We start from the raw sequence: 21,920 nt of genomic DNA, 5'->3' as shown, positions 1-21,920 counted from the left end.
CTTTTGGAAACTCAGATCACTCCTCTATTTTGCTGCTGCTAAAATACAGGCAGAAGCTGAAATAAGAGGCAGCCATAGTTAAAACCGTCCACGATTGGTCTGACCAATCAGCCTCCATGCTACGCAGCTGCTTTGATGACGTCGACTGGAATGTCTTCCACGATGAGGATGTCTCCCAGTTCACGGAAGGCATCACAAGTTTCTTCTGGAAGTGCATTGAGGATGTTGTCCCCCAGAAATTGTCAGGGTCTATCCGAACCAGAAACCCTGGATCAACAGTTCCATGTGAGCATCACTTACTGCGTGACACAGAGATTACATTGCTGGTGACCAACAGGAACTCAGGAAATGCAGCTATGATCTGCGTAAAGTCATCAAAGCAGCGAACAATAGTAGGGCAGGATTCAGACACAGCTCTCCACCGGCAAGGTCTGCACACTAACACTGAGCTCCTGAAGAGAACAACAGCTGATGCGACCTGCAGCTTGGTTATCTCTGGGGCTGAAGTATACAGGTGTTTCCAATGAGTGGACAGTGGGACCAGACGGCATCCCAGGGCAGGTACACAAGATGTGCACGGCACAACTGGCAGGTGTGTTTACAGACATTTTTAATCTCTCCCTCTCCCAGTGCAGAGTGCCCTCCTGTTTCAAAACATCTACCATTGTTCTGGTACCTAAAAAGACTAAGGTAACATGTCTGTAGAACTCACCTCAATAATACGCAAATGCTTTGAGAGGCTGATCAAGGACTACATTTGTAGCGTGCTACCATCCACACTGGACCCCCTACAATTCACCTACCGACACAACCCGGAGAAGAAGGATGCTTATGTGACAATGCTGTTCTTGGACTACAGTTCAGAATTCTACACCATTATTTCCTCCACGCTCGACAAGAAGCTCAGAGACCTCATCCTTCACCCTGCCTTGTGTAGCTGGATCCTGGACTTCCTATCAGATCAGTGGCAGGTGGTAAGAGTGCGATTGCTCACCTCGGCCCCTCCACCCTTCAGGGCTGTGTCCTAGGCCCGCTCCTTTACTCTCTGTATATCCATGACTGTATCGCCACACACAGCTCCAATCTGCTAATTAACTTTGCTGATGACACAACATTAATTGGCCTAATTTCAAATAATATTGAGGCAGCTGACAGTGAAAAAGTCATCACCCTAATACAGCGGTGTCAAGAAAACAACCTTTCTCTCAATGTCACAAAAACAAAGTAGCTGGCTATAGACTACAGGAGGAATGGAGACAGGCTCACCCCTACTGACATCAGTGGATCTGGGGTTGAGAGGGTGAACAGCTTTAAGTTCCTCAGCACAAACATCACCGATGATTTCACGTGGTCTGTACATAAAGGCAGTGTGATGAAAAAGGCACAACAGCAACTCTTTCACCTCAGACAATTGAAGAAGTTTGGTGTGGGCTCCCAAATCAGCATCCTGACAAGCTGCATCACTGCCTGGTATGGGAACTGTACTGACCCCAATCACCGGACTCTGCAGAGAGTGGTGCAGACAGCCCAACACATCTGCAGATGTGAACTTCCCACTATTCCGGATATTTACAAATACAGCTGTGTAAAAAGGGCCTGAAAGATTATTGGGGAACCGAGTCACCCCAACCATGAACTGTTCCAGCTGCTACCATCAGGGAAACGGTACCACAGCATGAAAGCCAAGACCAACAGGCTCCGGGACAGCTTCTTCCACCAGGCCATCAGACTGATTAACTCATGTTGACAGAACTGTATTTTTATGGTGTATTGGCAATCCTGTTGTACATACTATTTATTAAAATTACTATAAATTGCCCATTGCACATTTAGATGGAGATGTAACGTAAAGATTTTTATTCCTCATGTATATGAAGGATGTAAGTAATAAAGTCAATTCAAATCAATTCAATTCAATTAGAGAAATGGTTTCACTTCCAGCTCCCAGCTGCTCCTGGCATCTTCAAGCCAGAATAGTGGAACTGCAGTGAGCAAAACAGCTTGGAATCATCTTTCAGCTTATTTTTTGCCAATTGTCCGTGACAAAAAAACACTGCTTTTTGAACATAAACACATGTAATTTATGCTATTTAAAATCTGTTCCCTCTGAACATGGTGTAGTGTCTAACGGCCACTCAATGAACACTGATGCTCGTTAGAACCTGTTCGGCACAGTCACCTGCCCCAGTTAAGCAGTGTAATCTCCCAAATAATTTTCTCAATTAATTTTTGTTTTTTTAGGAGTTGTCCCAAATAAGCAGCTGCCCCGATTAACTGGTGGCCCGGTTAGCTGTGGCCCATTGTACATACATCTACATATTCATACATAGTTCAAAGCACATTTATTATCAAAGAATGTGTGAATTATAGACCTTGAGATTTGTCTGCTTACAGGCAGCCACAAAACAAGAAAACTGAAAACCCTATTTTTAAAAAGACCAAAAACCACTGTGCAGGGAAAGAGAGAGAATCAACACAAACACACACACACACACACACACACACACACACACACACACACACACACACACACACACACACACACAAGCAGAACAACAGCCTGACCCAGACTAAGTCCCAGGTCCACTCCCAAAGCAGCCAGAATAGTCCCAAATCTGGTCCCCAGTACATCATGGAGCAGAAGCACACAGCAGCTGGGTCATTTCACAGCCCTGGCGCCACGGTGTGAGTAATGAACATTCGTGGGACAGTGAGCAGAACTAGCCCGGCACTCACCTCTGATCCTCACCCTTGGGCTTCCAGTCTATCTGGGTTGACATTTACATTGTCCAAGCACTGAGCAGTGTCATGTTCTGGGACCCTGACCTCTGGGCCATGATACGTTTGGGCTGCCCAGCCCAAAGCCATTCTTGATCTTACCAAATTGGCTCAGTGCTTGGAACAATCCAACCTCGCAACCTGGTTCAGCAGATGGGCTTCGAATCTCTTCCGCATCAACTCCTCTTCAAATTGCTCACTCCATCTCCGGCATTGATACAAACTCTGTCTGTTTCCCCAGCAGTTCAAACATGTTGTGCATCGCAATGCCCCAGCGTGGCTCAACCTCCGAACTAACCTGGCCTCCTCACTGACTGCGGTGATGGTTTACCACAATATGCTTCAGGAAAGATGCCATAAGCAACGTTTTTAGTCTAATCTCTTGCCTTATGATTTACCAGTAAGCTGTCGCTCATCTTTGGTAGCGCCACCTTAAATAGGAAATATACACATTATATTACTAATATGAATATTGGAAACATATGTGATGGGAATTATGGTTGGGAAAAGGGGAAGGGAGAGAGTAAGGAGCGTGTATATATACATACATGATGTTGCTTATTTTGAGGTGAATCCAGTGGTGATCTAAATCACAGGCAGTCTTGTGTTTGGAACTGATTAAAGGGACCTGTAACAAATCCTTGCCCAATAGACAGAGAAATAAATTGTTATGGTTGATGCATATAGTTAGAATGGATTAAAGCTGGATTATGTTTACTCAGGACCTTGGGTCATAACTGACTGAACTGATATATAATAAACTGAAAATATTGTGGTTTATTCATGCATAAGGTTAAAAATGCAATAACCACACCACATTATCTCAACAATCAGCTCACATCATAAAAACAAAATCTAGTGCACAATTATGTGCCTTCAGAACATTTATATTTCACGTTGAACCAAACTTTTAATCTACACAGGACATACAGTAAGTTTTATGGTGATTTGCTCATATCATTGTGTCAGCCTTGAAACCCCGAACTTTGATTGACTGACATTTGTGCCAGTAGGCATTCATGTATTTTCCTGTGATTACTGTTGCTGTTACTCTATTCAAACTCAATTGCTTTTTCCATGGTTTATTATATAATTTTTCTTCAACCTAATTACTCACCACCTGATTTTTTTTCTGCATCTTAACTACCACCTCCACCCTTCTCAGCACAGACCCACACTTTGTCCCAGAGATCTGTAATCGCACTTGAACATTTTACACTTGTTAATACTGGATGTGTGGGTAGTGGTGGAAGAACTGCTAAAAATATTGGCTTGGAAATTTGGTAAGAATGTATGCATTTTGGTCGAGGATCCACAATAACACTCTGTATTGCACAGTATTACAAAAAAGGGATTTGGAAAGGTCAGCCTCCCAGTCAGTATCAAGGTGCAACACTTCTTGACTTGAGTCAGGGTAACAGAGATAAGAGGTATGGTAGCATAGCAGTTATCACAATTGCTTTACAGCACCAGTGATCACCAATTGAGGTTTGATTCCCACTCTTCTCTGTAAGGAGTTTGCATGTTCTCCCCATGACTGCATGGGTTTCCACCAGGTGCTTTGGTTTGCTCCCACATTCCAGTTGAGTGCTTCCATCTATTTCTGGGTTTATTTAAAATTTTCTAGCATCTGCACTTCTTTACTTTAAAATGTCAACTCTTTTCAGAATCCTGAATGCTTGAAAATGTGAATACCTACAAACTGCCACACATTGGCATTCCAATGTAGCATTCAGCCAAGATATGTGTGTAAACGTAACTGATACAATATGCTTATGCAGTCTGTTCCCTTCATGTCAATGAGTCTCAAAAACATAACCAACACAGAAACAATTTTTCATGCAGAATTCCACTGCACTTTATGTTGACTTCCGTAGCAATTCAAATTTGCAGACAACTTAATGTCATCCTAATTAATTGCATTCCATGTCATTGGACCCTTTTCTAACACAGGATATGAATGGTAATAAATGGAAACCAGTATGTCAGGTCACAATCGCAAAACTGCCTGAGAGCATGATAGGACTTGTTAGCAGGAAGCATAAATGCCGCAGGGCTGCATTGATAAGATATAAGGTACCAGCAGATTGCCATTAGCCCAGGTACTGTCATAGAGATATTCCTGCGTGCTCAGCACTCTCTGCTTTCCACATTTGACTTCCCATGATGACAAATCCCCAGTATTTTATATCAATGTTTTTGTTCAGGTCTTAGTATTGTAATGGTAAATAACTCCACCACATATTTTCTCATTATAAAACAGCAACATTAGTATATGAAGCAAAATGTTCATTTTGAAATAACAACAGGAAATGCTCCATATACACAACTGGCCAGGGAGCATCTGTGAAGAAAGGCACAGTTAATGTTTAAGGTCAACAATATTTCATCAGAACTGGAAAAATAAGCACACAAGTGTCTAAGCTGCAGGGTAGGAAGGTGTCAAGAGAACAGAGGGAACAAACTGCAGATGAAAATTGTCTAGATGATACAGTTGCCCTCAGTCATATCCAGTTAATTATGGCATTGGCTGGTCTGCAGAGGGTCTCCTGCACGTCCATCGCATGTCAGGTTTCCAGCATCTGCAGGTTTTTTTTTATCATTAGCTTTTCACTTCTTGTTTTGGAAGTTAAATATTTGCTGTGGTTCAAGGTGAAAGAATTATATAATTTATTACAATACTCAGATTGATAGATATATTAAATTAAATATTAACAAGTACAGACTTACTGTATTCTTGGAACATAAGTTGTAATAACCTCTGCTTTTCTGGGATCATCATTTATTCAATTACAGAGGTTCTAAATTGTTTTTTCCTTATAAAATATTAATATGTTTTTCCCCCGGCAGGCTTGAAAGCAAGCTACATCTCAAATATTTTATATGTTACAACCTTAGTTCCCATAATCACTTGAAAAGAAGACAGGCAACCATTTCAAGTGAACACAATACAAATGCTGAAAGTCAAACAACTGGACGGAGTGTGAGGTGTGGACAGCATCTGGCCTGAATACTGTGTGGGACTTGCCTAATGACATCCTGGAGCTAGCAAGCTGCCTGCATGATATGTGCACCCAATGGATAGTTCCTTGACCTCTGGCATGGATTGAGGTGAGTTGGCTTAATAAGAAATGCCTGCACCAGAATCAGAATCAGAATTGGATTTAATATCACTGGCATCTCATGAAATTTGTTGTTTTGTGGCTGCAGTACATTGCAATGCATAATAATAAAAAAAACTACAAATTACAATAAGAAATACATATAAAAATTAAATTAAGTAGTGCAGAAAAGTGAAAAGAATAGTGAGGTAGTGTTCATGGGTTCAGAAAAATATGGCAGAGGGGAAGGAGCCATTCCTGAAACATTGTGTGTACGTTTTCAGGCTCCTGTACCTTCTCCTCGATGGTAGCAATGAGAAGTGGGTGGGTCCAGGGTAATGGAGACCTCAATGATGGATGCCACCCTCTTGTGTATTGGCCTTTTGAAGGTGTTCTTGATACTTGGGAGGCTAGTTCAATTTACAACTTTCTGATCCTGTGCAGTGGCTCCTCTTTTCCATACAGAATCAGAATCAGGTTTAATATCACTGGCATACAGTTCTGTACAATAGTCTTAGGCACATATAGGTAGCTAGGGTGCCTGAGACCTTTGCATAGTGCTGTATTTGTCAAAGTAGAGCAGAAAGCGAGTCTGATGGGAGCAAAGGTAGTTGAGAATGGCAAGAGTTGAGCATCGCAGGATGGGACAGGTGACAGAGAGATGCTGAGATGGCAGAGGGTGGCATGGATGCAGGTATGCCCAGCCTTGAGACACCAGACAAGGTCATTTGTTTATCATCACCCACATGTCATGAAATTTGCTTTTTTTTTTGCAGCAGGCCAGTATAATACACAAAATTACTACTGTATAATGCAAACGTCTTAGACACCTGAGCAATATATATGTGTCTACGGCTTTTGCACAATATGGTAATGGTGAAAATTGTAGTTTTGCAATGCACAATTATAAAAACTATAAATTAAATAAGCTAAGTAAGTAATGCAAGAAGAAAGGAAAAAATACATGAGTTCATTATCCGTTCAGAAATCTGATGGCAGAGGAGAAAATCTGTTCCTGAAACATGTGAAAGTGTGTGTCTTCAGGCTCCTGTATCTCCTCCTTGTTGGTAGCAATGAAAGAGGGGCATGTCTTGGGTGATGGGGGTCCTTAATGACAGATGTCATTTTTTTGAGGCATCACCTTTAGAAGGTATCCTGGCTACTGGGGAGGCTGGTGTCCATGATAGAGCTGTCTGAGTTTACAACTTTCTGTAGCCTTTTCCGATCCTGTGCAGTGGCCCCTCCATACCAGCCAGAATGCTCTCTATTTTATATCTGCAGAAATTAACGAGTGTCTGGTGACATACCAATTCTCCTCAAACTCCTGATGAAATTCAGCCACCGTCATACCTTCTTTGCAATTGCATCAATATGTTGGCCCAGGACAGATCCTCAGATATAATGATACTTAGAAACTTGGAAATCCTTTCCACTTCTGATCCGTCAATGAGGACTGTTGTGTGTTCCTTCCAATTCTGCTTCCTGAAGTCCAAAATCATTTCCTTGGTCTTAGTGATGTGAGTGCAAATTCATTGCTGTGACATCTCTCAACCAGCTGATCTCTCTCACTCCTGTATGCTGACCCATCAATATCTGAAATTTTGCAACAACAGTTGTGTCTTCGGCAAATTTATAGATGGTGTTTGAGCTGTGCCTAGCCACACAGTTACAGGTGTAGAGATTAGAGCAGTGGGCTAAGCACACACCCCTGAGGGTGCGACAGTGCTGATTGTCAGAGAAGAGGAGATGTTATTTCAGATCCATTCAGTTTGTGGTCTCCAGATGGTGAAGTCAGGGATCCAGTTGCAGAGGGATGTACAGAGATCCAGGATTTGGAGCTTGTTGATTAGAATTGCATTTGTAATTGTGATGAATGCTGAGTTGTAATCAATAAACAGTATCCTGATGTATCGCCAAGGTGATCCAAAGCCAGTGAGATTTCATCAACTGTAGTCATATCATGGCAATAGGCAAATTGTGATGGATCCTGGTCCTTACTTAGGCAGGAGTTGACTCAAATCATGACCAACCTCTCAAAGCACTTCATTACAGTATATGTAAGTGCCACTGGGTGATAACCATTGAGGCAGGTCATTCTGCTTATTGGTATGATTGTCGTCCTTTTGAAGCAGGTGGGAATGAAGATGGCCTTGAATGTTCCCACCACTTGGTTGGTGCAGGTTTTCAGTGCCCTACCAGATCCACCAGTCTGGTGCCTTCCGAGGGTTCACACTCTTGAAAGATGATCTGACGTCGGCCTCCAAGACAGAGATCACAGGGTCACCAAATGTTGCAGGGATTCGCACAGGGGTAGTCTTTCTCTTTGAAAGCGTGCATAAAAGGTGTTGAGCTAATCTGGGAATGAATCATCACAGACATCCATGATATTAGGTTTCAGTTTTAGAAAGTAATGGCCTGCAAACTCTGACAGAACTGCCATGCATCTGATTCATTTTCTAACCTCAATCAGAATTGTCTTCTCACCTTCCATATGCATATCTAGACTTTTCTGTATTTCAAAATCACTGGTTTTGAATGTCACGGAATAGGCCTTCAGCAGACTACAAATGTTCTGGTTCATCAAAGACTGAAGGCACACACTATCCACAAAGGTCTTGATGATGTTGGTGACAACTTGGGCATATAGTCCAGTCCACCGACTCAAAGGAGTCCTGTAAACTCCCTTGATTATATCTTATTGGTCCTCAGCACTGGTGCTACCTATAAGCTGGGAGTAGAAGTACAGTCAGGTTATTGGACTTTCAAAAGTGTGGGCATTGGATGACACTGGCCCTGGCTGACGGACACAAGCCCTGCCTCATGTTCGAGTAAGCATTCATAGAGCAACTGCCCGAGGACATATATCTGCTGCTGGCCGTCGCAGATTTCAGTGACCCCCGGAAGGTGGCAGCCCGGGCAGACGTGCTGTGGAAAGCCAAGAGGGAGAGCTTGGCGTCCGTCGGTCAGATTATCAGGCCACGCGAACAACAGCGAACCAGACCAGGCTTGGCAGGGGGGTGCACACAACATAGAGGCAGGAGTGAGGAGACCAGTGAACAGTGGTGTTTCTACCACCAGCGGTGGGGCACAAAAGCCCGCCATTGTCGCCCGCACTGCAAGGGCCAGGGTCAGGGCCAGCTGCCGCTAATGACTATGGTGCCTGGCTACCAGGACAGCCTCTTGTATATCTGGGTCAAACAGTCGGGACACCGCTTCTTGGTCGACACCGGAGCGGAAATCAGTGTCTTGCCCCTGACGGGGTACGACACCCACAACAGGAAGCCAGGACCCACCCTGAGGGCCGCAAACGGCAGCACGATACGGACCTATGGCACCCGCACAGTGCAGCTGCAGTTCGGCGCCAGCCGGTTCACGTGGGACTTCACACTGGCCGCCGTGGCCCAACCACTCCTGGGGGCGGACTTCTTGTGAGCTCACAGCCTACTGGTCAACTTGCAAGGGAAAAGACTAGTACATGCCGAGACTTTCCAGACGTTCTGCCTGGGTGAAGCCAAGTTGCCGGCCCCACACCTGGACTCCATCACGCTGTCGGACAATGAATTCACCAGAATCCTGGTGGACCTTCCATCAATTCTGGCACCGCAGTTCACGGCAGCCATGCCCAGACACGGAATACAGCACCACATCCCGACCCAGGGACCACCTCTCCACGCCCACACATGAAGGCTCCCCCCAGAAAAGCTCCGCCTGGCGAAGGAGGAGTTCAAGAGGATGGAGGAATTGGGGATTGTACAGAGATCCGACAGCCCATGGGCCTCCCCCCTGCACATAGTGCCCAAAGCAGCCGGGGGTTGGAGACAATGCAGTGACTACTGCAGACTGAACAAGGCTACAACTTCAGACCGTTAGCCCATGCTGCACATAAAGGACTTTGCAGCAAACCTGCATGGGGCAAGAATATTTTCCAAAGTTGACCTTGTCCGGGGATACCATCAAATCACGGTGCACCCTGAAGACATCCCCAAAACAGCACTCATCACCCCGTTTGGCCTGTTTGAGTTCCTCCGAATGCCGTTCAGCCTGAAGAATGCCGCACAGTCGTTCCAGCGGCTAATGGATGTGGTGGAATGCGACCTGGACTTTGTGTTCATCTATTTGGACGACATCCTTATAGCCAGCAGTTGTCGTCAGGAGCATCTGCCCCACCTCCACCAGCTCGACTCCTGCCTGAGTGATTTTGGCCTCACAATCAACCTGGCCAAATGCCAGTTTGGTCTCGATACCATCGACTTCCTGGGCCACAGGATTACCAAAGACGGGGCAACACCTCTGTCCGCCAAGGCAGACGCGATCCGCCACTTTGCCCGGCACAACACGGTCAAAGGCCTACAGGAGTTCGTTGGTATGGTGAACTTCTACCTCTGTTTCCTCCCCTCAGCAGCCCATATCATGCGCCCTTTGTACACCCTGATGTCGGGTAAAGGGAAGGACATTACTTGGGTCAAGGAGGCCGCGGCCGCTTTCGTTAAAGCCAAGGAAGCCTTGGCAGATGCCGCGATGCTGGTGCTCCCCAGAACAGATGTTCCGACCGCCCTCATGGTGGATGCATCTGACACAGCAGTCGGTGAGGTGCTGCAGCAGCTCATCGAGGGGCGCTGGCAACCCTTGGCGTTCTTCAGCAAGCACCTATGACCACCTGAACTCAAGTACAGTGCTTTCAACCGGGAGCTGTTGGCACTGTATCAGGCAATCCGGCATTTCAGGTACTTCTTAGAAGGCAGGCCGTTCACTGCTTTCACGGACCACAAAACATTGACCTTCGCGTTCACGAAGGTGTCCAATCCCTGGTCGGCTCGCCAGCAGCGACATCTGTCCTACATCTCCGAGTACACGACGGACATCCAGCATGTCTCGGGAAAGGACAACATCGTGGCGGACCAGCTGTCCAGGCCCTGTCCCTGGGGGTGGAGTATGCAGCACTGGCGGAGGCACAGCAGGCAGACGACGAGATGCCCAGCTACAGGACTGCAGTCTCGGGTTTGCAGCTGCAGGACTTTCTCATAGGCCCAGGTGAGAGGACCCTCCTGTGCGACGTGGCTACCGGCCAACCTCGCCCCATCGTCCCGGCAGCCTGGAGGCGGTGAGTTTTTGACTCCATACGGATTTCGCAAGCAGGTCAATGAATGGGCCAGAACGTTTGCGCAGTGCCAAACAGCCAAGGTGCAGTGGCACACTAAAGCCCCGCCGCAGCAGTTCGAACCCACCCACTGGAGGTTCGACCACATTCATGTGGATATCATGGGCCCCCTACCAGTGTCCCGAGGAGCGCGGTACCTTCTAACTATGGTAGACCGGTTCACGAGGTGGCCAGAGGCGGTCCCGCTCACCAACACATCTGCCTATTCCTGTGCCCAAGCACTGATCGCAACCTGGGTAGCACGCTTCGGGGTACCGGCCCACATTACCTCTGACAGAGGTGCCCAGTTTACCTCCAGCCTGTGGTTGGCTGTGGCCAGCCTGTTGGGAATGCAGCTACACCACACAACTGCCTACCACGCACAGTCGAACGGACTAGTGGAACGTTTCCACCGTCACTTGAAGTCGGCTCTCATCACCCGCCTGAGAGGACCTAACTGGGTGGACGAGCTTCCCTGGGTCCTGCTTGGAATTCGTACAGCACCCGAAGAAGATCTGCACGCCTCGTTGGCCAAGTTGGTGTACGGCGCACCCCTGGCTGTCCCGGGAGAGTTCATACCAGCCCCAATGGGGGCAAGAGGACGAACCCGCAGCTGTCCTGGACAGACTACGCGAAAGGCTCAGCAACCTGGCACCCGTACCGATTTCACAGCACAGACGGACCCCAACCCATGTACCCAAAGACCTGCAGAACTGTAAGTTTGCATTTGTACGAAGGGGCGGACACCAGGCACCGCTACAGTGGCCGTATGAGGGGCCGTTCAAGTTGATCAACAACAACAGGTCCACATACGTTCTGGACATTGGGGGGAGAGAGGTTTTCACGGTGGACTGACTCAAACCAGCCCATGTGGACTTGACGCAGCCGGTCGAGGTTCAGGCACCGCGGCGCAGAGGCAGACCTCCCAAACAGAGGCTGATCCAGACTGTGGACATTGGGGGGGTGTATCATCGGTTCTGGGGTGGGCTTGTGGGAACCCACTTTCTGCGCAGGCGAACTGGCTCACAAATAGCCTGCGCGTGAGGGGAGTCTTTGGTAATGCACCTCTGATGTCATTTCCACCTGGAGAGGGCAGGCGCTAGGGATTAAATGCCAGCGCCGCAGTTTGAATAAACTAGTCTCGAAACGACTTACCAACTGCGTGTCGTTATTTCAGCACTGTGTGTAGCACATCGCTACAGTACAGTATATTAACCTACTGGTTAATGAGTGTATATTTCTAAACACATCTGTGCCATTTGTCTGATGAGGCATGCTTGGAAACCCTTTTGATGTGGTTGGAATTCTAACATTTCATTCTTTAGACAGGACAATATCTCTATCTATAAAGGACTGAAATAAATCATGATTGGAGCAATTCAATTAAGTGCTTTTCAGATATGTGCTATGAAGGCACAATAATTCAGCAAATTCAGAATAAGTCTGCATACTGTTTCAGAGAGTGATTAAGGATTGTTGGTGAGATATGAAAGGATCCATATCAATCTATTTATGAGATGCACTTTAAAAGGCGGCATTCTGCTGCAAATGGTGGGAATTCAAGCTTGCATCTTTAACCAAGATCTCTGGGAAAAATACTAATGCTGTCTCTAGATGACAATAAAAAGAAAGCATTCCATTTTCAGCTCTGACACACAGGATGTGACTAAAATTTATGGAAGTATGTTAATATATACTGGTGAATGTAAGTCTATATTTCCCCCTATATCCTGCATCTGGGAGCACTGTTAGTAAAAATATCCCAGCAGATGAAATGATATGTTAAAAATCATATTAGAACAGTAAGGAAAAATAACAAAGCTTCTTTCTACAATAGAGGAGTGTGTATGGTTGACATGAGTTGTGCAGTTCTCCTTTTGCTAACTGTAGTTTCGACTGCGAATGACTTGAATGTCAGATAACCAGGGGCATTAAAGAAACATGAAAATGTATGCCCATGAACCTAGAATTTTTAAGGCAAGAAAATTATATCACATGGTGCCACTGTATGTCACAATCAATGTTGACTGTTTACTCTTTTCCATAGATGCTGCCTGGCTTGCTGAGTTCCTCCAGCATTTTGTGTGTGCTGCCTTGATTTTCAGCATCTGCTGATTTGCTCTTATCTGTATATCACAATGTGGTGTCCAGCCGGTGTTTTGTTGATTAGCATGTAAAAAATTTAAGAACGGGGCTGGGGATGAAGTATGAAAGGACTGGAGACACTTCTGGTCAACATTGTAGTTAATTTGTCACATACCGCATAATTTTTGTAAGGATTTCTCAGAATATGTGTCCCGATCACATCCCTTTCCAATGTGGCTGGTCTGAAGTTCTATTGTGGTCTGCACAGAAGATACGGGTTCCCCACAGGTCTCCAGGTGGATTCTGGGAAGCAATACTTTACTGCCAGAGCCAGACTTATATTCAACACGTTTATTCCAGCCTGTTAAAAAGAAGATAACTTGAGTTTTCTCGCATTTTAATAAATCTAACAAAATAATGTTACCCTTTTGTAAAATTAATCCAAATGATTTATAAGTAATAGTAACTTGAGATCATAAAATAATACAGCAAGGCCATAAGCTATTTAACCAAACTTGTTCATGGTGACAGGTGGGCATCGGACTGTATTAATCCATTCACCTAACACTTGGCCCCTATGCCAAAGAAATTCAAGAGCTTATTGAATCTCCCTTTAAATACTGTCAGTGACCCAACTTCAACCATTCTCTCAGGCAGTACATTCCATGCAGTTATTGCTCTCTGGGTGAAGATGATCTCCCTCATATCAATCATCTTTACCTTAAACTTATGCCCATCAGTTTTATCTGCCTTTAATACTGGGAGAAGTGTCATGCAGTCTGCCCTTATTCTTTTATATTCCTTCTTAACCTCCTCCACTCCAGGGAGAACAGACATAACTTCTCCAGAGTCACCTCATAACTGGACTGCTTCTTGGTCAGATTCTAAGGTCTGACCAAGGCTTTATAAAATTGGAGCATACCGGACTTGCTTCTGTACACAATGTCTTGATTAATGAAAGACAGAATCTCATATGCCTTGCTAACCAAGTTAATTATCCATACTGCCACCATGGAGGATCTATCGACGTACTCTAAAGTTCCTCTGTTCCTTGATATTCCCCAAGACTTTATCATTCATGGTGCATATCCCTAGCCTCATTAGTGCTCCCAAAATGTATCACTTCATACTGCATTAAAATGAAATACTGCAATATTATTAATACTTGAAGTCAAACAGTTATAGTCATTTTTAAACTGTAGTTGTAAAAATATTCTGAAAAAAATAGGGCTCCAACTCATTTTTACATAAAATTAAAAATAAAGTCTAAAAACTTAAGTTCCAATTTTCTTTGAAAAATAACATCTTATTCATTTTAGCGGACTGCCATTGTGGTTAAGATTTCTCTGGGACCATGCATATAAGAATTTCAGAATAACACACACAAATTGACGGAGGAACTCAGCAGCATCTATGGAGAGGAATAAAAGGATGACATTTCAGGCCAAGACACTGCATTATGACCCTTCATCACATGAGAATTTCAAACTATTCGCTCATATATTTTAGTTTGGGTTTGTTGCTTTGATCAATAATCTGTAAATGAACTACTTATGTTCAAAATTGAGTGGATGTAAATGAGCCCAACTTCCCAATGAGAAGAAACTCAAATGATTTTACTGAAACGTTTCAAGTGTTTCTGAACTGTCACGCTAAATTCTTTTTCATGTATTCATCCTTTTATCTCCTTAAAGTAAAATACAGTCATCCCCTTTAGCCACAATGAAGGGGAGCTTTGGGGATAACGGACTTGATTAGGTAATCAATTTCCCTCAAATTATAGCATTCCATATGATGCAAAATGATATTATGCACGTAATGTGAAGAATATAATACAAGAATAAAGGGAAATCTATGTAGTTTAAAAGCCTCTGAGAGAAATCCTCAGAGAACATTCTGTCCAGTGCCCAGAATGGAGACTGCAAACGACATTCATCTGCAATAGAAAGCAATAAACTAAAGACTGAAACATTGATTTACAGTCTATATTTTACATGTTTGTTTATTACACTGTAAATGCCAATAATTGATAAATTAGGAAGAAAGTACCATAGGTGAACAATTCATTGTAGGATTTTAGTCTTGCTGACTGCCTCCACAAATAAAAAGCATGACTAGACACACTCCAATTAATAATGAATCAACTGAAAATAAATCCTGTCAGACCATTCTATAATATAAACATAAACGATAATTTCAATTATCAAACATTCATGACTATCTCTCAGCCAGTATTTTTACCATTTGAGTAATTCATCCTCTATTTGTCTTTATCCGATAATAGAAAATTCTTTAATTTTTTCCATCACATTCATTCTCTGCAATTTTAAATATGTGATTTCTATGTTTTTCTGGCTCCAATGAAAGGTCTTTGAAGACCGCTGTCAATTATTTGTTCCACCACAGACACTGTCTGTGTAATTTGCAGCCCCTTCTGTTTTTATTTCAGATGTCCAGCAAATTCAATTTCTTGCATAGTGCTTACTTTTTCTTAATAGTTGTGGTCAATTTCAATAAGAGTTGTGCTAATGAGCAGTTCATTGCTCAAAATAATGTTAACCCAGTTGACAGTGCCTCAAAAACATGATTATAGCCTCTGGCAGAAATAGATTTCCTTTTATTTTCAGTCACATTTCTGTCCACAAGTATTTTTCTTCATTTGAATGCAGTGTGAATAATGGCAAAACACTTTAAAAGTCTTACCTTGCCAGCCAGGCTTGCAAACTGGCTTAATTTCAATGTGAACTAATACATCTTCTGACGCTTCCTTTTGGCCACAATCATACGCTGTCACCATGAACTTGTATTGGTGTTCATTGTCATAGCTCAATTTCTCTGTGTTCCTAATAATACCTGGTAAAACCAATGGAATTATTGTTCGTATAATAGAATAAATATTAACAGTTCATCATTTTTCAAATATAATCCTAACTTTATGCTACAATTTAAAATTCTGAACGTATTATTTTAAGTCAGGAAAGAAATATATGCCAATTAAGCAATGAACTAGTAATTCCCTTGTTGTGTTTGTTACCTCATATTTACAAAATACTAGTTGAGAAACTCATCATAAATTTGCAAATAACCTGCATACCAGATGTGTTAAATTTAATTTGTGAGAAAACTAGGCTCTCGTGAATCTAGGATTTAATTGAAAGTGCAATGTTCTTTCACACTTGATTGCACATACCCCCATCCTAAACGCCATCAAATAAAAACTTGGCACTTACATAGAATATTCTGATAGCACATCCCAAACCCCGGTGCTCAACCACCACTGGATACTAGGCGCTTGGACACACTTGTATCTGCAGGTTCTACCCAAGAGCACAAAGGAGATTTACGACAATGTTGTCAGGCCTCAAGGGACTAAGGTATGAAGAAAACCTGAGCAGTTTGGGACTTTAATCATCAGAGCAGAGGAGAATGAGGGGCGATCTGAAAGGCTGCATAAAATTGTGATGGTCATAGATAGGGTGGATACACTCAGACTTTTTCCCAGGGTTGTGGAATCACGAAGTAGATGGCATATGTTTAGGGTGAGGAGAGAGAGCTTTAACGAGAAACTGAACGGCAACTTTTCACCCAGATCTTGGTCAGTATATAAAGTAAGCTGCAAGAAGAAGTGCTTGAGGCAGGTATGTTAACTGCATTTCACAGGCATTTGAACAGGTACATGGGTAAGAAATAGCTAGACGGACAGGGATCAAATGAGTGAAAGTGGACTAGCTCAGTTGGGGACCTTGTGTGGCATGGACCAATCAGGCAAAAGCTGGGTTTCCATGTAGTATGACTCAATGCCTCTGTGAAACAAAATCAAACTTTTATTGAACTGGGAAATATATCTTCAATATATGCTCGTCACTGGATTTCAACTCTTTAAATCCCTGATAGAACTGTGGGAAGATTCAAGAAGACAGCCATTAATACATGTATGGGGGATGGATTTGACTGCAATGCCCTCAACTTTTTTTTAATCTGCCACTTTTCCAAGATGTGATAATTCCGCCTTCATCTTGAAGATGTTTAATCCATGACATTTCTCCTTCCATCTAGGCAATATGCCCACTCCACCCACCCACTACTGCTGTGCTTTGTTTTATCCATTTACACCTGATGTCTTGACTTATCATTTTTTTTTGGAAATAAAGCCCTGTTCCAAATGTTTAAAACATTGGCAATATTTTAAGAATGTAATTTGTCCTAGTAACAAACTCCAAACTTTGCTTCCTCCCTTCCAAGAATAAAACCTTTCATTAATCATCTTTACCAACTTTCTGATCTATACTCCTGCAGCTTAATTTATTCTATGACCTTTAACTGTGATCTCAACTCTATTGTGTCATCATGGTACTTTTTTGGAATTTTATTTGTAATAGATCAATTCAATCTCCTTCATTAAAAAACACTATCATTAGTTAGATGTGATTTGTAAATCTTTGCTGTCCTTCTCTCATCAACCACAACATGTCTAACTGACATGTCCTGACGAAGGGTCTTGGCCCGAAACGTTGACAGTGCTCCTCCCTATAGATGCTGCCTGGCCTGCTGTATGTGGTGAACTACATATACCTGTCTGGACACACCCCCTGCTGACTGCTCCTGTGGCTTCTCCCACAGACCCCTGTATAAAGGCGATTGAGGACTGAGCCCGGCCTCTCAGCCTCCAGGATGTAGTATGGTGGTCACGCACTGCTTGTTCATTCTTCCCGTCAATAAAAGCCGATATCTCGCCTTTACATCTCAGAGTGAGTTATTGATGGTGCATCACTGTGTTCCCCCAGCATTTTGTGTTGTCTAATTGACTACTAGTTCTGTCCTTTTTTATCGTTTCTAGGCCTTTCACCATTTGTTGTGGGATGCTGAGGTGGGGCAAAAACCGTAACATGAACATTCGAGTAAAGCTGATAAATATTGATTAAATTATTTGTAAATTAGTGCTAAATTAACCCAACTTCATTCTGTTTGAACTCACCATTTCTATCAACTGCAAAGGGTACATCAGGTGTAACAATTTCATAATTACAAATCTGGCTGTATTGAGGAGAGCAATCCTCATCCACTGCTTCCACCTGCAGTATGTTATCGTACAGCTTCCCTTCTGTGATCACACCTTTGTACACCGTCTCTTTGAACATTGGTGCATATTCATTGACATCATTCACCTGAATGTGTACCACTGCCCTAGAAAAAGATGGCATCAACTTTAGTGCTCTGTAAATAAGCAATATTCCAACTAACACAAATATTATTATGATGCTTCTATTATATCTGTACAGTTACAATAAATGCACATATATAGTTGACAAGTATTTTCCATAAAGCAATTGAGAAAATTCAAAATGTTTATGGAATATTTGTTTACAAACAATTGCAAGAAAACAGCATCTTAAGGGGCTAGAATAATTTAACAAACAGAAATACTATTTGCTTTGATCTGCTCTGGTGAGATCATTAAGCATTTTGGAGCAAAGCTTTTAGAGGAAGTGGAGTTGGAATATTCTACAGAGCAGATAATGCTCTTCGCAACTGTTTATATTTAAGTATTCCAATTTGTTTTACACTTTCACTAACTGCCATCAATGAAATCAGCAGAGTCTAAGCAGAATGGAGAAACTGGCAAATGAAGATTGAATGAGCATTTCAAGCTTTTTTTTTCCAGATAGTGAAAAAAAATTATGGTAACTATCAATTAATGATGCCATGGGCTCAAAGAATTATCCACATCCATCAGTTGAACAACTGCAAATGACTATCGATCTATCTTAACATTTTTATGTTATGTGGTGCTTGTTAGAAATAGATGCTGGACCTGGCTCTACACAGTTAAGAATTGGATGAAACTGAAACTACTGAAACTACTGAGCAGGCTCTTCACCATTTGTGGAGGAACGAGTAAATTAAACATTAACTTTGCAATGATTACTCTACAGAATCTACACATATATTAGTTCTCTCAAAATAGCAGATTCAATCATTCCTCCAGAGCAAAACATCATTGAAGCACTATGCATCAGGATATACATTAAAGAGGGAAAAGCCTTGCCTTATTTTTGTTTACAAGGAGCATTAATTTTCCATGTAATATTTTTATGGATGCAGATTCAAACGATAGATTCAAAGCTCCTGAATGCAAGTGAATTGTATTGTAAAGTGTGAAATTTTAATTAGTGAACTATTCAATGTCTTTCTAAACTAGGGGATTCTCAGAGTTTTTTAATGTGATGGATCCCCACAATTAAACGAGGGTCCATGGGCCTCAGGGAGGGAATCTAAACTTAATGTTGGCATTAAGCACTCTACGTTGATGTCCTTTAACAGTGCTGATCATTGTTATTTAACTAATGGATGTAAAGTGAGTTGCTAATTAAACATTGTCTATTTGGAACAGTCACTGAAATTTAATTTCATTTAAGGCTCTCAGAATGTCATTTGAGATCGATAAAATTTGGCATTGATATAAAATATGAAATACGTCACTGGAAGATTGCAATGTTTAAGTGAAAATAGGACACATTTCCAGGCCATTTCCTATCAGTATATTCTGTGCCTCAATTCCGTCTCACAACTGGGCTGACAAGTGGCAGACGGAGTTGAACGCAGATAAGTGTGAGGTGGTTTATTTTGGTAGGCCAAATATGATGGCAGTACATAGTATTAAAGGTAAGACTCTTGGCAGTGTGGAGGATCTGAGGGATCTTGGGGTCCGAGTCTATAGGACACTCAAAGCAGCTGCACAGTTTGACTCTGTGGTTAAGAAGGCGTACAGTGTATTGGCCTTCATCAGTCATGGAATTTAATTTAGAAGCTGAGAGGTAATGTTGCAGCTATATAGGTCCCTGGTCAGACCTCACTTGGAGTACTGTGCTCAGTTCTGGTCGCTTCACTACAGGAAGGATGTGGAAGTCACAGAAAGGGTGCAGAGGCAATTTACAAGGATGTTGCCTGGATTGGGGAGCATGCCTTATGAGAATAGGTTGAGTGAACTCGTCCTATTCTCCTTGGAGCGACGGAGGATGAGAGGCGACCTGATAGTGGTGTACAAGATGATGAGAGGCATTGATCATGTGGATAGTCAGAGGCTTTTTTCCCAGGGCTGAAATGTTTGCCATAAGAGGACGCAGGTTTAAAGTGCTGGGGAGTAGCTACAGAGGAGAGAGTCGTGAGTGCGTGGAATGGGTTGCCGGCAACGGTGGTGGAGGTGGATACGATAGGGTCTTTTATGAGACTTTTGGTTAGGTACATGGAGCTTAGAAAAATAGACGGCTATATGTAAGCCCAGTAATTTCTAAGGTAGGGACATGTTCGGCACAACTTTGTGGGCAAAAGGGCTTGTATTGTGCTCTAGGTTTTCTATGTTTCTAAGTAACAACTGAGCCCAACTATATCAGGGGAAGTTACTCACTTGTGTGATTTTTTCCAGTAAGTTCCACTAGGTCTGGCTCCACAGTCATATGCTTGAATGATGAATGTGTATTCTTTCTGAAGCTCACAGTTGATTGGACTTTTTGCCTGCAGCAAACCTTCCCCAGATGTCTTGTTTAACACCACAGCTTCAAAAGGCACATCCTGACTGTGAATCTTGAAAGCACAAATTTCACCTGGAACAAAAAAATTATACATCAGTTTGTAACCATGCATAGTATAAATGAAAATTAGCAGCCCAAAAATGACTTACAGTAATGGCCACTTTATCGTATTTCAGTAATTTGCTTTCAAACAGGTGAAAATCAAGTGAGAACTTACCTGAGCTTTTTTTGATAAGATCCTAATAATGCCTGATGATCATTTCATAGGAACATAACATTTTTTCACGGTCTTCCAAAATAATCCTCAAATTTCTCTCCATCTCCCACCCCAATAGAAATCCAAAAGCTTTGCAAATATGCTGATTTTAATTAAATATGGTTCAGGTACAAAAATAAATTACAGCAAATCTGGAATTCTGTCTTGAATGTAACATTCACTATACATTTTAGTACACTAAATGTCTAGTTTGTTCAGAGGATATATGTGGTACTTTGACCTTATAAGCATTGTTTCTGAAAACTGCTCACACAGGACATTCTTGAGATACACAGATGTGTTTGCTCTTCACCTGAAGCGTGATTGGATCTTTATCCCATTTATCTCAATGTGCCTCTTGGAGATGCTTTTTACTGTCTAGGCTGAACTCCTTTTGTTTTCTCAGCACAAAGAGAATATTAGGATTAGTCAAACTGACTGCAATGACAGCTTCATTTTTCATTTAACATTACAGCTGAATTTTGCTGTTTCCATCTCCATCGCACACTACTGTTACAAAGAAAACTAAGAAATTAAGAATTCATGTAGTTCAAGAAAACCCTGCGTATTCTGCTTTATGTTTCATCAACAATTATTTAAAAATGTTAAAATAGCATCAGCAGGATATTAAATGTAAAGGGTGCCAAAGATGTCATTTATTAAACTTTATTAATCAACAGAATTAATGCCCACATCTGGATAAACCATATATCACATGAGGTAGGTGACTAATGCATTAATTTGTGACGTTAGACAAAAAACCAAACTTTTACAACATGTTTATCATTAGTAAGAGTACTGTCTTCAACCATCTTTAAAATTCCTTCAAGCGAGTAGAATTTTTGGCTGACTTTTGCCGCTAGTTTTTCATCTAGTTTATCATCTAGAAGCTTCGAAATTGCACCCAAAGTTAGAGAGGCTTGCTTAGATAGTTTAGCGTCACCATCTTTTTTTTCCATTGCCGTTAGAATCTTTCCCGTCTTTAGCTTCTCATGCTTTGGTATACATTTCCAACAAACTAAAATCAAGGCTCA

At 42.5% G+C, this 21,920-nt stretch overlaps 1 protein-coding gene across 2 annotated transcripts in view; it reads right to left on the bottom strand.

The window, feature by feature from the left end:
• clstn2a (calsyntenin 2a) overlaps positions 1-21,920 on the bottom strand; it is a 537,584-nt gene that overhangs the window by 95,674 nt on the left and 419,990 nt on the right. For both annotated transcript variants that reach the window (XM_059948013.1, XM_059948017.1), the window contains 4 exons: positions 20,507-20,702; positions 18,077-18,285; positions 15,805-15,954; positions 13,277-13,462 (listed from right to left, as the gene is read on the bottom strand). In XM_059948013.1, coding sequence (XP_059803996.1) covers positions 13,277-13,462; positions 15,805-15,954; positions 18,077-18,285; positions 20,507-20,702 — 741 coding nt within the window. The remainder of the gene's footprint in view (positions 1-13,276; positions 13,463-15,804; positions 15,955-18,076; positions 18,286-20,506; positions 20,703-21,920) is intronic.

Source organism: Hypanus sabinus, chromosome 2 (assembly GCF_030144855.1).
Source record: "Hypanus sabinus isolate sHypSab1 chromosome 2, sHypSab1.hap1, whole genome shotgun sequence".
In the NCBI taxonomy this organism is placed as follows: domain Eukaryota; kingdom Metazoa; phylum Chordata; class Chondrichthyes; order Myliobatiformes; family Dasyatidae; genus Hypanus; species Hypanus sabinus.
This window is presented reverse-complemented; position numbering and strand designations above follow the sequence as displayed.